This window comes from Polypterus senegalus, chromosome 2, assembly GCF_016835505.1.
Source record: "Polypterus senegalus isolate Bchr_013 chromosome 2, ASM1683550v1, whole genome shotgun sequence".
Taxonomy (NCBI): Eukaryota; Metazoa; Chordata; class Cladistia; order Polypteriformes; family Polypteridae; genus Polypterus; species Polypterus senegalus.
In genome coordinates, this window is record NC_053155.1 from 74,454,396 (window position 1) to 74,471,894 (window position 17,499).

General features: G+C 38.1%; 1 protein-coding gene across 1 annotated transcript in view; it reads left to right on the top strand.

Moving 5' to 3' along the window:
* rnf17 (ring finger protein 17) overlaps positions 1-17,499 on the top strand; it is a 315,372-nt gene that overhangs the window by 208,954 nt on the left and 88,919 nt on the right. The window contains exons 20-23 of the mRNA XM_039746236.1: positions 2,936-3,026; positions 9,572-9,687; positions 14,335-14,567; positions 15,555-15,718. Of these exons, the coding sequence (XP_039602170.1) occupies positions 2,936-3,026; positions 9,572-9,687; positions 14,335-14,567; positions 15,555-15,718 (604 nt within the window). The remainder of the gene's footprint in view (positions 1-2,935; positions 3,027-9,571; positions 9,688-14,334; positions 14,568-15,554; positions 15,719-17,499) is intronic.

Here is a 17,499-nt window from a genome sequence, read left to right on the forward strand (position 1 = left end):
GTCCGCTGACTACCTTGGAGCATCTCCATAAGCGTCTGATTAAATCGCTCACCAACCCGTCAGTTTGCGGGTGATAGACTGACGCTTTCAGGTGCTTTATCTGCAGTAATTTGGCCACCTCCTTGAACGTATCCGAAGTGAAGGGCGTACCCTGGTCCGTGAGGACCTCCTTGGGTATGCCCACGTGAAAACAAGTTAACCAGTTCCGTGCGATGCTTTTAGTATTAGCGGGCGCAGGGGAACCGCCTCTGGGTACCGGGTGGCATAGTCCACCATGACTAGGATATACTTGTGGCCACGGGTTGAGGGCTCCAGGGTCCCACCAAATCGACCCCTATCCTTTCAAAGGGGATGTCCACGAGGGAATAGGGACTAGAGGAGCACGGTCCCTCCTAGGAATCTGGCGGGTCTGGCACTCCGGACAGGATTGACAGAACCGCCGGACCTCCTCATTGATCCCAGGCCAGTAAAAGCGGAGCTTAATCCTCTCCAGTGTTTTTCGGCCCCGAGGTGGGCGCCTAGGAGGTGAGCATGTGCCAACTCGCATATCTCCCGCCGGAAGGTGCGCTGAATTAGCAACAACTTCCGCACCTCGCCCTCATGGGTAGCCACTCGGTACAACAGATCATTTCAAGGACAAAGAAGGGTTCCCGGTGTGGATCCGTCCGCTGTCGAGCTGTTAGGCAGAACAATCGCGTTCGGGCAAAGCGCGGGAGTCATCATTCCACTGCTCCCTCTTAAAGGAGGCGGCGTGGACCGAAATTGATGGTCCAGGCGCCGAGGGTCTTGGGGCCTGGGCCGGGGAAGTTCCTGGCTAGTCCCTTCTCGGCGGAATCTTCGGGTCAAGGTCCGTAGCCACGAAAGGTCCCCGAGACACCAGCGCCCATAGGGCCTGCCCTTGTGCACGGCGTGGAGGCGCGGGAGGGTGCCTTTTCCCCTCATGACAAGATCCAACGAGGCCCGGGAGCGCTAATGGCTTACCGCTGATTCTTTTAGACCAGTCTTGTCCCAGAATCACTGGGAAGGGGGTCAGGTAACACAGCGACCGCCATTTGGATTGGTTCCCCTTCCAGGTAAGATAGCAGTGGCGGAACGATATGACCTAGTCCCCCATGTACACAGGTAACCAACAAATGTTGCTTTAACCACTGTTGCGGTAAGACAAGCGGCGAGCAACAATGGTAATGTTGCTGCGGAATCAAACAAAGCCACCACGGCGTGCCCATTTAGCAACACCACTCCCGTGATTCGGACTCGCCAAGGGATGCGGCGGGTACAATACCTCTCCGTGATGTCCAGCTGCAGTCCATAGGCTCCGGGCATGTGATGGGGGCAGTTTGGCAGCAGGTGGCGGTCTCGCCACACTTGAAACAGCGCGGCGGACCCGGCCTCTCTTTGGATCTGGCTGGCGCTTCTGCAGCGTCGAGGGCTCGGGGTGGCCGCCCGTCCCTGCGGTTCCCGCGAGCAGGCTTTTCTGACCCCAAGTCGGAGGACCGCCAACTGGCGCTCCAGGACGTCGAGGAGGCCCGACATGTTTGATAGGCGTGCCCCCGGACCTGCTGGGCGAGGGAACTGGGCATTGCGTTGACCAGGCCTTCACAGGCCACCCGCTCGACGACTTTCCGCCCGTCGGGCTCTCTGGCCGTAGCCAGCGGCCCATCTTGCCCCAGAACTCGAACGCCTGGGCGCGAGCGGGCTTTTCGGGTCAAAGACCCAGTTCCGCCATTCGACGCCTGCTGGCCCGGGCTAATGCCGTAGCGGGCCAATATTTCGGGCTTGAGGAGGTCGTAATTAGCGGCCTCCTCCTCAGGGAGGTCATAATAGGCCGCAGCGCGGGTCCCTTTAGGTATGGCGCCAAGATGGACGCCCACTCGGACCGCTGCCACTCGTTCCGGGTGGCCGTCCTCTCAAACATGCCCAGGTAGGCATCGACGTCCTCGAAGGCCCCATCGGACCATAGGATGAGGCGGCTGCCTGGCGGGTCTGGTCTCGCCCGTTGGGCTTCCACTAACCTGGCCTTCGTGGCCTCCAGCTCCCGGTTGGTAGCGGCTTGCGCTTGCTGCAGGGCCTGGAGCTGGGCGTTCATTCCCTGCAGCACGGTGTTCAGGTCCTGTCCCTCCGTCATTCCGGGATCTCTGTATCCTGCCGACTACGCCACTTGTAAAGGACCGAGAGAGACAGTAGCAAGGGTTGGGGTTTTCCGGCCCCGTATATTGTACAGAAAAAATAAACAGGTCAAAATCATAAACTAAAGAGTTCATAATGCGCGACACCGACTCCTGGCGTCGCGGCCATTTTATTGGGGAGGAGCCGGAAGTGGAGGAATGTCGGGAAGGACCGCAAGGGAGGATGGGAAGGATGACGTCAGGGCAAGATGGCGGAGGAAGGGCGGAAGTATCGCACTGCGGTCATCCATGCCTATGGTGCAGGACGGTCTTTTTGCCTATGAGGAAGCAGAGGGAGAAAGTTAATACCCCACCATTCCCTGGCGGCGAGTGGTTTCCCAGGTGCTGTCGAATCAATCCGCGGCCTCCTACTCGCGCGTGCGTGACAATATATATATATATATGTGTGTGTTTGTGTTTCAGTCTGTGTGTGTGTGTGTATATATGTATGTATTCACACAGATACTGTATATAGACAGATGCAGATACAGGCACTGGACAGTAGATATAATATACACACATACATGCACAGTATATAATAAAACACAAGATTGGAATGCGCACATTTACCACTGCAAAATATTAAATTTGTCTGTTTTTAATTGTAGACCTGCATACACACAAATACTGTATAAGACAGATGCAAATACATGCACTGTATATTAGATATATTTCACACACATACATGCACAGTATATAATAAGACACAAGTTTGGAATGAGCACATTTACCACTGCAAAATATTAAATTTGTCTGTTTTCAATTTCTAGACCGGCTGGTGGTAATAATTTTTGGACTGCTACTGCATGTGAAAATATAAAATACTATTTAACTGGAGTTTTGGCTACCATGATAATAAAGGTGAGTAAGCAAAGAAAAATAGGCAAATATGATGTGATATCAAAAATGATTTAATAATTAGTAGAGTTATTCTAGTTTAACTAACTATACATATTTAAAGCCAGCCACACAAACATTTCTTCTTACTTATTTTAAGTATGCTCAGTCAACAAGTGCATTATGGATAATTCTAATATGCTTTGAACATCAAATTCAATATTTTGTCTGTATTTACTGCTGTTCTGTTTGAACTTAGATGTTAAATTTACTAAGACAGGAAGAGACTGACCAAACAATCTTTGTACAAGTTAAAAGTAATTATATTTCTGCTGTCTATATCATTAATCCTGTCAACTTTCATCTTAGCTTGTTTTGTCTTTTTTATATACCAGAGTTCCAGTAGCATAAATGTATTTGCTTCAGAATAACATAACAAATCTAAATCATGACTTAAAGATGAAAATTTAATTCATCATTTGTTAGATCATTATAGTTAACCAAGGATAATTTTTCTTACTTAAACTTATCAGGTAATTTTCTGAGCCTTTTTTGTATTTAAATGTTCTTTAATTTTCTTTAATAATTTTGTAATGTGTATGAAATTTAGAGAATTTTAACCATTTATCTGATTGCAATGGGTTTTAATAGAAATGATAAAGTCTCTGGATAATCTACTATTTAAAACTGAATTTTCTAAGATATTGGCATTAACTATTAATTGGTAAATGATTGTGATATCTGTCATGTGAGTGTTTTACTTTTTTTGTCAATAATTTCCTTCATGAGTTAATTTAGGGAAAAAAACTGCTCAGTCAAGTTTAGGATTGTGAGAAGGTGGAAACTTTGCTGGCAACACTGGGTGCCATGTTTTAGATTTGCTGTTAAATGGAGCAAACTTTGAATAATGGAGGTGACTCACAGAAGAAATGTCAATAAATGCAATTACAAAGACCATAATCAACAATCCATCCTATCTGTCATAAAAAGTAGTCATTAATCAAAAATCAAAGTTGAAGTCAAAAAGAGGACAATTGATATAAATAAAGAGACGAACAACAACACACAGAGGTTTCTTTTGAATTATTCGTAAATTTAGATGAGGAAGTTCATCACAAGCAACTTTTTTGACATGGCACCTGACATCATTGACATGACACGACCACCAAGGCACAACCCCAGCAACTGGAAATGCACCCGATCAATGGGACTGTTATAATGAAAATGTTCAGGAAAATCAAGATGGTGTTGAAATTAGGCATTAAACAATCATAACTCTCTGAAAACCTTTTGGAAAGTTAAAATAAATAAATTTATCAGCCCAAAATATATATTATTGCATATAAAGATAAGAAAAATTGATTCAGAAAAATTCATTAAAAATTAATAAATGATAATCCTAATAACAATGTTGGAAAAGGCCATCAGTATTTTAAAATTGGTAATTTGTGACTTGTGACAAATAGTTAAAAGGAGGGAGATAGAAGTAAGACAACATATCCTATGAAAATAAATCGAGGAGAAATATTACATTTTAATAATAAGGTATTATTTAAAGGACACTGAAAGCATGGACCAAGAAAGATTAGAGGAACAGACTTCACTGATGATGTGTAAAACTATTTTGAGGAAGATATGACTTAAACAGGGGCAAAAATATGTACTCCAAGATTGATGAAGCCTTTAGTCATTGACACTCAAGCCATTGAAGGAAGGAGCATAATAGAGGATTTTGTTCAGGTGACTTTACCACCAGATAGGGTTTCATATTTCTTAAGTGCAGTATATGAGATATGTTAGAAAGAATGTTACCTAGAGTGCATTGTATGCATAGAGGGAGATTTTATGAAAGTAAATATTTCTTTAAAGAAATATGTTGAGTATTTGACAGTAATGAGCTGAGCAGATGTTTTAAAGTAACAGATGTAATTTACCAATATTTTTGATGAGAAACAGATGATTGATTGAAAAATTGTTAATGAACACTGCTTTGTGGGATTAATATAATGTTTTTACTGGGTTTATAAATTGTGTCCAAGACCTGCTATTATATTGCACAAACATTTATAATTGTGGCCATCTTAACATTGAGTAATATGAGTAATGTGTAATTCTGACCTCACAAAGACTATTAGAAAGTAAGTAGCATGCCAGGGGCCTTTGAAAATTATCTGTAGGTGGCTGGTAGATGATAAAGCTGGTTTGGTTAGAGAGAATTCATTCAAGGCAAGGAACAAACCCTGGACAAGGGCGTCTGTCCATCACAGGGCAAAAACACACACCCACACATCAAGCACACACTCGGGCCAATTTAGGATTGCTATTTCACCTAATCTGCCTGTGTTTGGACTTTAGGAAGAAAACCAGAGTACCCATAGGAAACCTACACAGACATAGGGAGAACATACATACTCCACACAGGGAGGACTTGGGATACGAACCCTGAATTCTTTACTGTGAGGCAGCAGCGCTGTGCCATCATGCCTCCTCCTCTGAATCAGTAGTGCATTAAATGTTTTTGTGTGTTGGACATGTGCAACTCTTGTTTCCGTTTAACCAAAACACGGCATACACCCCAACCCCCTAAAAATAAAGGAATTAGTTTTCTTGTACTTCAGTGATAGTTTTTAAAAGAAAAAGCAATGTTTTTTTTCAGGAGCTTTAGTTATCAGGACATAACTAACAACCAATTAGTTTTCACCAAGTGTTATCAGGAAAATGTAACCTCCACTAACAAACAGTGCATAATAGAATTTTTATTAAACTAAAAGTGACCTAGCATGCAGGTGCAGTGTGGAAAAATTTAGCATACCCTGGGATTTAGCAGCTTGTATGACCACAGTAATAAGTTTTTTTTTTTCTTTTTTATCATCAATATCATACACCATATTGGTCGAACTGTTCTACATTTATTTAAAGCAGGCTTCATTTTATTGATATTTAACGCACTTGTTTATTTACTTCCTTTTTTTTCTACCACCATATCTCGATGGGTTTGAGTTCTGGACTTTGCCTTGGTCTTTCCACAACCTTAATTACATTTTTTTACTCATTCACTTGCTTAAGATTATTCTCTAATTAGACAAACAGATGTGAACATCTTTGAGGCTTTAGCTGTCAGATAGGTGGTCCTCACACTTTCCTTTAGAATACTCAGATATAAAGATGAGTTTTTGGTAGAGACTGTGTTAGAACAACAGGTCCTGTGTCTGTAAAATAAGTGGAAATCATCACTACTTCACAACTGCTTGACAGTCGATGTGGTGTTTTTTGATGATGCACTGTGTGTTGCGTTCCAGAAAAAATGGTATTCTGATTAATAAAGTAACAGTTCATTAGTTCAGAGGACATTGTTCCAGAGCTCTTGTACTTCTTTCAGGTAATGCTTTTTAAATGTTTCTTTTTTAGTGAGTGGGGCTTTCTACTGGATACCCTTCCGTGAAATCCATTCTCGTTCATTTCATTTCTAGTACTGAAACTCCTGGTAAAATTATTCACCTTGAATGTTTTCCTTTTATAATTAACACTTGTCCATGTAGAAAGTGGATTTCAAATTGTTTGGAGTTCTTTCTCTGAAAACATTGGTTATGTCTTTTATCTTTGGAATTACATCCCTGTAAACCCAAAAAGCTTCTGTCCAATCTGGTGGAAGACTTGCTTTTATGTAGAGGTGAAAACTGTTTCTGATTTTAGTAAATTGAGTGCTCTTGATTTGCTCCAAAAGGTTTAATTATCTTCTCAATTGATGTGATCTCAGGAAGGGCATATATGATTTTTCAAAAATTACTTATTCATATTGTTTTATTGTTTATCTGAGGTTAGATTTATCTAATTTTATGATTCAGTAAGCAGTTCAACTATTGCTAGTTATGTTCTGATGTGTAAATCCATAGCATTTAAAGAGAGTATGCTTTTCCATATGACTGTATATCAGGATATGTTTTGTGAATGTCTTTTTTTTGTTGTGGCCACTATAGGGGAACACCTTCTAAGATAGCGTCATTTAAAACCCCATGAGAAAGTGAAACAAATTTGACATTCAGATGAGGTCCAGTAATTTGACAATTATACGTTTTTTAACAATTATACGTTCTTCCAGAAGAAAGATTTTCAGCTATGTACTTATTTCTGTGCAGTCTTTGAGTAATTCTTCTTAAGAGCAATGTTGACTTAATGAAAGTGTGTATTAGATTTTTTGGGGATATATACTCATTGAGCAAATTATTATGAATACTATACTAATATTGGGTAGGGTCTCCTTTTGCTGTCACAGTAGCCTTACTTCTTTATGGTATAGATTTTGCAAGATGTTGGAAACATTCCATTCAGATTCTGGTCCATATTGACATGATTGGATCACATGGTTTCTCCAGATTTCTATTGGATTCAGAGCTGGTGACTGGGAAGGCCACTTAAGAACACTGTACTCATTGTCTTGCTCATGATACTAGTTTTAGATGACTTTTGCTTTGTGATATGGTGCATTAACATGCTCACTAACATTAACTCATGCACATTAACATACATGAAGTACTCGTTAGACATGGTCAACAACAATACTCAGGTAGGCCATGACATTCAAGAGATGATTGATTAATATTAACACTCTGAAAGTGTACCAACAAAACATTTCCCACATTATTACACCATTACCAACACCCTAGACTGTTGACAAAAGGAAGATTGGATGCATGAATTAATGCAGTTGGTGCCAAATTCGGACCATACCATCTGTGTGCCACAAGATTGACATTGGTCAGACAAGGTCATGTTTATCTGAGTTCATACCCTTTCTGTTCATACCAGTCTGGCCATTCTCTTCTGACCGCTTTCATCCACATGGCATTTCTGACTGTAAATCTGCTGCTCATTGGATATTTTTTTTTGTTTTCTGTACCATTCTGAGTACACTCTAGAGACTGTTGTCTGTGGAGATCCCAGGAGATCAGTAGTTAATGAAATACTCAAACCACACCATATGGCACCATTAATCATGCCACAGTCAAAATCACTGAGATCCCATTTTGAATATACTACACCAGTTAACCTTGTCTTTTTTTTTTTTTTTTTTTAAACTACAGTCCCATTTCTTAAATAAACAGAACTGGAAAGTGAGTGAGGGGGAGGGTTTCTTAAATAAATGTTATCTTTCAAGTAGCACATCTCTTATTGCCAGTTGCAATGGGGATGTGGTGCTGTATTAAAATTCAGCAATATCTAAACAGTCCAGCATAGACGTTATGGGAGAAGAATGTAATAGTAACGTCGTAATCATTGCAACACCTTGTTTTGTGAAGAGAAAAATTTTAAAAAGTATTGATCAAATTATGGTCTGTGTATAGGTTACATATTGTAGAAATGGGGAGTGCACTAAAAAGGATTGATTACAGTGTTTGCTTTAATGCCAACAACAGTTGACAAAGACCACAAACTTGGAACCATGGTATTAGAGGTAAGTGTTTGTAGATTGAAACAGCAGTTTCTAACCACAAATCCACTTGATTTTATCTCTGACTGCTTTGTTGACTTAATTGTGCAGAGACAAAAAACACAATCCTGTAGTATTTATGTTTGCAATGACAGATATTGGCAACCAGTGACATTGTTCAGGAGGGTTTTGCATCAAAGATCAGAATTCAAAGCACTAATATTTTAAAAATATTTAGTTTAGAAGTGATTGGCATAAATGACCAAAAGTAGAAAAGGATACAATGCCAGAAAGAAACTGTACTCCAAAGATCCACAACCTGTTCTTATAATGTCTGTATACAATATGAATCGTAAAATGAGGCATTAGAGTTCATTGTTCCTCCCAGATAGTTCAATACAAATAATAAGCCTTTTATAATCTGGAATGATTCTGTGGCAGCCATGAGTCTACAGTCCTGTTCCACCTTGTCCTTCAGAACCAATTCTTCAAAGATAATTTATACTTTTCCACCACACCAATACTGGTAAATGAAGGGGTGGCCTAAGTCGAGGATATAGAAGAGCAGAACATTCAGGATGCACATGATTTCTTTATTGCTGGGTTAATTTCCTGTTCTGTGCTAAAGCTTAAGTAATATCTGTAAAACTATAAAACTGCCAACATGCTAGGCTTCTTTGAGTAAGAGTTTGTTGTCTGAGGTCCTAAAAAAATGTAGTAATTCTACTTGTGTATGCTATATGTACCCAAATACTGAAATGGAATTGAAAAGGTTTGGAACTTCATGAGCCAGAAACAGACCAGGAAAGAACTCTGGTTATTGCCTTCTTTGAGATTCACCATCTTGAGGTTTCAAACAGGCCATGGTAAGTAATTTTGGGTTTCTCACTAAGGACTTTGCTTGCAGTTTTTGCCTCTTTTGTTCTAGAGTAATCTTTTCAGCTCTTAAGATGGAAAACATTTCTTGCATTGTTTCACTTACAGTGTTACATTTTTCAATCAGAAGGTTCTTTACGAAGTCTTAGTATGAAGATTATTTTGAGATTTTTTTGTTACGGCATTGAGTTAGAACTTTTAATGTTTTGAAGTATATGTAAAATGACAAAACAAGTCTGTACTGTTGAATTTTATTTTTTTCCAGGAAAATTCTTCAGAGAGACCTCTGCCAGTTTTATTGTATTGTCTGAATACAACTGAGGCACACATCAGTATTGCAGATTACCTAATCGGTGTAGGATTAGCTGTAAGGGAAAGAAAGTGAGTAGCTTTAGTTTAATTCTACAGTGAAAAATATAAAAGGACTTTTCAAAATGAATCTTACTTTTTTTTCCCCATAGTCTTTAGTAATTGACCTTGTAACCTTACCAGACAATAATTCATGTTAATGAACAATGTACTGAGCACTTAATTTTGACATTTTTCATTTGCAAATTAAATGTCTTACTAACTTGACTCTCTGAATATACACAAATTTTAAGCTTGTCTAACAAACATTTAATAAATGAAATAAAATGATCCTTTATTGTGTTTATATTTATACAGTCATATACTTTTTATGTTGTATTTGGTTTTAGAAAACCTCTCCTTGCTATTGCCTACTTAAACCGTGTGCTTACTCTTATCTTCCTTCAGCTATTCCTCAGTTTGTGTCCTCTGTCTCCCTTTTTCTCCACATTGTGCTTACCTCTTTTACACCTTTATCACTCTCAGTCCTGTCTATCCTTTAAGACACTGCCTAAACACCCAAATCCTTAAATTAAAACTCGTTTACAAGATTTTGTATGACAGTCACTTCTGCAAACCATACTTTTGTAAAAAAAATAAATAAAATAAATAAATAAATACATATCCCAGACTGAATGTCTGAAAGAAAGTGAAATCTGATCCATATATAGCTAGGTAGTGGGGATTGCATATTCTGTTCCTGTCACCCCTGTGTTCACTGGTTAATTTCTTCCATTTACTAAATTGTCTTTGAATGAATAAAGGTGGGTTTTTTCTTCTTTAATTACTTAAAAATGGCATTCCATATAATTTAGTAGAACTTATGCAATAATGAAAAAACATTCTGTACAATCAAATGAACTTTACAAGACAGATGTTAACTGAAAGATCCTTTAACACTAGAATTACCAGAGCCTATGAAAAAACTTGTAGATCCGTCCTACCTTAAATCGCTTCTCACCTCTCCATCAGTGTCTTTTGTCCTTTAAATGTGTTGATAAGCAGCAAAGAGCCTACTATCACATCCCCCCCACCCCACACAGTTTTCTCAGCTCAAGTCTTTTTACCTGCATGTCAGTTGCCTAGAGTGGTATCGAGTGAGAAGTCAAGCAAAATGACACCTTTTATAAATACTATATCGTTATTTGGAACACTTACATTTCATGTGTGTTCCGTGTCTACAGCAATCTATGTAAACACATCGTTAAAACAGAAACGTTTTTCATGTTTTAGTAATAATTGACAAAATGTAGACATGAAGTGTATAATGTGTGAAGCCTGAAGTCCAAATATCAAAGGAACACTTTCACAAAAGGTAAAAATATAACGGAACAAGTGCGCTTTTTTTCAAAAATATAGCTGCAGAAAAATAACCCACGTTAGGGTGCGACATTGACACGCAATTGATACGACTGCTTCAGTGGCGCAATGGTATCAACTATTGACTGCTAATTGAAACTTCACAGGTTCGATCACGGACGAGTCCGTTTTGAGAAGTGAGCTGCACGTATTCTTACAATTTTAGAATAAAAACATACATTTGATTCCAGTCTGTAACAGCTGGTGTAATTTATGATACTTGTAAAGGTTAGCTTTGTTTTTTGTTGTGTTTTTTTTTTTTTTAAATTCAGTTTTATTCTCTCAGCTGCATTCACGATCCCAACGCGCCCTCCCCCTTCCTCCGCATTTGACACTGCTGTTTTCATATAGACGCGCTATAACAGAAGTCAACTCAGATCATGACGACGGTTCTAAAATCACAACAAGAATGCACTTTTGCCATCGCTGTACTTTGTATATGTACATGAGAAGCTCTGCACTCTACTTGTGACTTTATGCTGTAGGAAGTAAGTAAATAAATAAAGGTAAATAATATTCGATCTGGCTCTTACATACAAAGCACAGCGACTGCAGCTTCCACCTGCAGCTATAGATTCTTCAGTACGCAAGCAATTCTACACGCTAGTGTTTAGATCTGGACGGTGTATGTGCCCCAAAAAAAGTCTAACGGCATTCTCTTACCATTGCTTGCATACTACAGTGTCAGCAGGCACTTTACGTGGCATTACACATATTTTTTGAGCATGCCCTCTGCACTTGTGACTTTACGCTGTAGGAAGTAAGTAAATAACTCAAGGTAAATAACATACGATCTGGCTTTTTCGTATGTAACATATAAATGTTAATGTTTTGGGCACATGCACCATCCTTACATACACCATCCTTTGCAAGTAAGAGCCAGATCGAATGTTATTTACCTATTTACCTTTATTTATTTACTTACTTCCTACAGCGTAAAGTCACAAGTAGTGTGCAGAGTTTCCCATGTACAGAGTACAGCGATGGCCAAAGCGCATTCTTGCTCCGATGTAGAGCCATCGTCATGATCTGAGTTGACCTCTGTTATAGCGCATCTATGTGAAAACAGCAGTGTCAAATTGGGGGGAGGGGGCGTCTTGGGATCGTGAACGCAGCTGAGAGAATAAAACTGAAAAAAAAAAAAAAAAAACAAAGCTAACCTTCACAAGTATCATAAATTACACCGGCTGTTAAAGACTGGAATCGAATGAATGTTTTTATTCTAAAATAGTAAGAATACGTGCAGCTCACTTCTCAAAACAGACTCGTCTGGGATCGAACCCGTGAAGTTTTGATTACCCACTTCATGTCTACATTTTGTCAATTATTACTAAAACATGAAAAACGTTTCTGTTTTAACAATGTGTTTACATAGATTGTTGTAGACACGGAACACACATGAAATGAAAGTGTTTCCAAATAACGATATAGTATTTATATGGTCAGGCGTGGAATTACGTTTATTCAAGGCCTTTAGTTGTCCCCTAATTGCGGGTGTGTGACAAGGGCAAGATCCAACCTGCGAACGCTGCAATCAACTCTGGCCTCACTGCATCACATGTTTTTGCCTGCACCAAATTAACATTATTTTGGACCAAAATCTTTAAATGCTTTTCAGACAGCTTGGATGTCACAGTCCCTCCTAATCCATTAACAGCTGTATTTAGTATACTTCCAGATGGGCTTAAAGAGGAGAAGGAGAAAGAAACTGTAATTGCCTTTACTACACTATTGGCATTATAGACTTATCTTGCTCAATTGAATGACTCCTAACTCACCTATTCTAATTTAGTGGGTAAATGATGCTATATACTATTTGAAACTGAAAAAAATCAAATTCGCACTTAGAGGATCTGTACAAACCTTTTTCAAAACCTTGCAGGATGTAATCAATAACATTTTAGAGTAAGCATTTAAATTGAGGAAGCCAGTTCTCTCCCTTCTTTTTACTCCATTTATCTTTATTCATTTATTATTTTATCTATTAATTTCTCTTTATTAGCATAAAGTTTTATACTGTTGGCCTAGCTGTCTTTATCAGGGGTGGAGGTTGATTTGTTTCAAACCTCTTTTTTTTTTTTTGTAAATCTTGAGTTATGTTTATGAAATGTGATTTGACTTTAATAAATTCAATAAAAGAGCAAGACGGTAACAGCCTTTGATTCTCTTAGAAACAATTTTTTTTTTAATTTCCCTAGAGTGTCTGTTGCCTGATTATTTTAAATATAAAGTCGACTTGTGCAGATTCAGATTGCCACAATTTCTGGGAAATCATCTTGCTGCAAATAATTCTGTCCTGTATTCAGTTTCTCTGGCAATTTGCGGTACATCCACATTCCCGTCTCCCATTAGTTTTACTCCACTGCTTTCATCAGTAATTTTTTAAATCCCTCTTAATTTATTGAAGCCTTTTATTTCTCTGGTCTTAACAATTCTTTCTTTTTCCTCCATTTTGTTTACCTGTGGTAACATTAATATTTTATCATGTTTGCTACTTGTCTATCCTCATTTCTAGCTTAATTATTGTAAATGTATATTTTAAGTACTGTTTTAAGCAGATTGTGAACATTTTAGTCAGATTTTTCTTTTTTCCCCAAAAATGTTTCCTTCTACTATTCTACCACATTTCAACTATCAGAAGAACTAAAGCAGTGTACATACTATTTTGCATACTGTAATATGTTTCTTGCTGGTAAAAATAATTAAGAGTTCTTTGTTTCCTGTAGACGTGCTGTTTGTTGTGATGGCCGTTAGCATAAGATTATTTTCGCTTACTGATTCTGTTTGTATTATAACCAGCATTTTTCCCATTCTGTATATTTGTATCATTTTTTGAGTCTTCCCCTTAGTATACATTCACATTTTCTTATATTTATTTTAAAACCTGATACCTATATAAAAATACTTATGTACTTTTTAGCTTTATTTATTAATGCATTATACCCATACCTGTTACTTCATCCATTCTTTTCTTTGTAGTCTGCACTTTGGGTACAACATTTGAAGCTATTCATCAGCTGAATGTGGCATTTTCACCTTTCACTAAAAATCATGCCCTCATAAAGTCCTGGTTTCTCAGGCTCAGTAATATGCCACAGTGTTAAAACACATTTTTTAAAATGGATAAATCTTGCATTTTAATCCTGTCTCCATGCCTTATTTCATTTAACCGCATTATAATAAATGTTTAAAATAATGTGAGTTTGTAGTTTCCATGGAGCATATGAAATAGTGTTCTAAATCTGTAAACATTATTATATCATAATATTTGATACTAACTGTATGTTCATGTTATTAAAATCTGTTTGTCTTTTTTATTAGAGAAGCTCCTGAAATCATTAATCATTTGGTTGATAAGCCTGCTATGACTGAAGAGATATGTACAAAGGCAATATTCCTTCCTGAGTGTGGTGAAGAATTGTACCACAATATTATTACAGATAGTGTTAAGTTAAATCCTTATAAACCCCCTGTTCTTCCTGAAAATATGTGTCAGATGCTGATTACGTGGATTGGTGAAGATGGAATTATTTATGGAATGACCAGAAGTGCTGGTAAGTACAAATGTTTTTTTGGATGCAGAATTAGTGATTATAAGGTTTATTTATTTTTTGTGAGTTCTACTTTTTTGTTCACGGGTAAATTATGTAGCATATTAGTAGCAATCCTAATTGTGAACTTTTGATTTATTGGTTTGGACAAAATTGAACTTGGATTCAGTTTGTAGGTTTGTCAGTATCTGTTTGGAGCTGTACATTCTTTACATGTTTATGTGTGTGTTGTTTTCTGCTACTCTACAGCAGTTTCTTATCTCATCTAGAAGTGTACATGGCAAGTTAATTAACATCTAATAACATTCTCCAACCTGGTTAATCCAACTCAAGGTCTAAGGAAACCAGAGCCTATTCTGGCAGCACTGGGTATAAGGTTGGAAGCAGCCCCTTACATAGCATTGGTGCGTGACAGGGCCCAATCACTCACAAACCCATCCTCTTTCTCAAATAGTAGCCAATTTAAAATCACCAGTTAATATTGTAGGTGGAAAACATAAACAGTCATGCAAGGAACCTCATAAAAACAACCAAATATGTCATTTGAGCTAAGGATACAGGATCCATAAGACAGATTACCCTGGTACCACTGTGCCGTTTCATTTTAGGTTAATTATCTACATTAAATTTATGCTGTGTTAAAGAAATTACTGGTGTCTGTGAATGTGCTATCTAATAGACTTGTCTGAACACATTAGTTTAGTTTCTACCTTCCTACCGACACTACCAAAATAGCATCTGGCTTCTCTTTGGAAAAATGTGGCTTCAGAAAATGGATAGAAGTAAGCAAAGTAAAATGCATCTCTGATTAATTTTTTTTTTCTATCTCTTAAGTAAATCAGTTAGTATCATTGTGTTATGTCCATGAATCTGCCGCAATGAAACTGAATGTACTATTCTAACTAAATAGTCAGGGTAGCATTGTTTATCATAGTGGAAATTATAGGTCTATTTGGATTTTCAAAGTTTTTTTTTTTTGCTTAAATATAGAACAGGAATTCCTTAAGATTCAACAAAAAAGCAAGGAACAAATTAAAAATCTTGAACATCATCAACCCTATTGCTGGAAGAAAGGAGAAGGCTGCACTGTAAGAGGCAGTGACATGTTCTGGTATCGTGGAAAAGTTCTAGAGGTTGTTGGTGAATGTATACAGGTATTTTTTAATGTAGGATGTGGAAGATTACATATTGACTGTAGTGGAGGTAAAGATGCTTGTTTAATTGCGCTGTATAAAATAATCGGATGAAAAAAGCCAAGTAAGGTTAAGCTCTGAGAAACCTTGGCCTGCACCTTTAGAGGGAAGAAGACAGGAAGGCAATGGGGGAAGTTGTCAATTAAAACTCCTTGTGAGTCTGGCTCCACTGATGGCTGTGGCATAAGGAGATACAGTCAGAGAGTAAGTCTCTAGGTGGGTAAATACATTCTGAGAGATGGGAAGCAAAGGCAGATTAAGACCTTTGGAAAATAGCAGCCACTGCCTTAAGACACTTGACTCTCTCACCACCTAGAAATGGGTAAGGAAACCAACCATCATATAACTAAACATGAAATCTTCTGTTATACATTTCTGCCCAGAGTCTGAGCTTCAGCCAAATATTGCTCATATAGGACATCACTGAGCAAAAAAGGGCAGACAACTTTTGGCTCACAGTTTTTAACAGCTAACAGTTTCTGACAACCCTGAATTAATGAAAGTACTCACTTCTATTACAAGTGACCTCTCCTAGGAAGTTACTTGGGCTAAATCCTTACATCAACCTTTTTTGTTACACACTGTTGAATGAAAACATGTTTTGAGCTTACAGCACGATTTACTTTACAAAACTCCCTTCTTTAGTTAACAAACACTGTTTAATATAAAAATGAACATAAAAAGCTGTCTCCAGTAGTGCCAAGTAGTTACCTCAGGGGTAGCTTTTTTTGTGACAGAAGTCTGAAAAGTCCCATGTCCTGTTTAATCCTCATGTCAGAGAAAGAGTACTAACAGAGAAAAATGTGTTGTTCACCTCAGTGATAATGAGGATATTCCCTTCCCAGGCTCTGTCTTCCTCCATCTCTTAGCTTCTACTTTTTCGCTACGAAGCTATAAAGACGCCTCTTTTTAATGTTCTGTCAGATCAATCGTATGAAATGATTTACACTGTTCTGATGGTTTCATGTGTGACCATCTAACAAAAAAATTCTTATACATGTGATCCATAGTTGGCATGGTAATAACATCCAGATAGTACTATTGACGTATCCTCTTTGATGTCTTATACTCAAAGTGCTACTTTTCCTGTCACTTCCCTTTTGTAGCAGAAGCCCAAAAGTATGTGGCACACATTAACCATTTATTTTCTCTCAGTTAAAAAAAATCCTACAGCTGGAGGGGCTACCATTCTTAATTTACTTTTAGTTTTGTTATTTTACCTTTGTTTGGGAAAGATGAAAGGCTTGACTTGATTAAAATAAATGTTTATTTTGAAAAACTCCCATTTAAAATATAAGAAGCTGTAAAACTATATTTTCATCAGATAAATAGAAATGTATTTATTGATGTCATTATTACAAAAGGTACAGGGATTGTACAGCTGAGGACTGGGGTAAAGCCATTTTCTCTGATGAATCCCCTTTCCGCTTGTTTGGAGTAAGTGTATCTAAATGTTTGAAATGTGCCGCCGGATTCTGTGATGTTTATTTCATAGACATTATTTAAAATGAGTAATTGAGGCCATAAATAAATACAGCCATAGTCACGCAAACCATCTGACAGGGTGAAGGCACAGCTGAGATGGGAATAGACAATTAGAGGAACTTCAGGCAGGTTATTAAAGTGCTGATGTACTTCCTGTTTGGTGATGGTTTGGTTAGGGGTTTAGTGTCTTCCCTTTAGAGTCTCCCTGTATTAGCAAAGAATGAATCCCATGTGTGGCAAACACATGTTCTTATTAT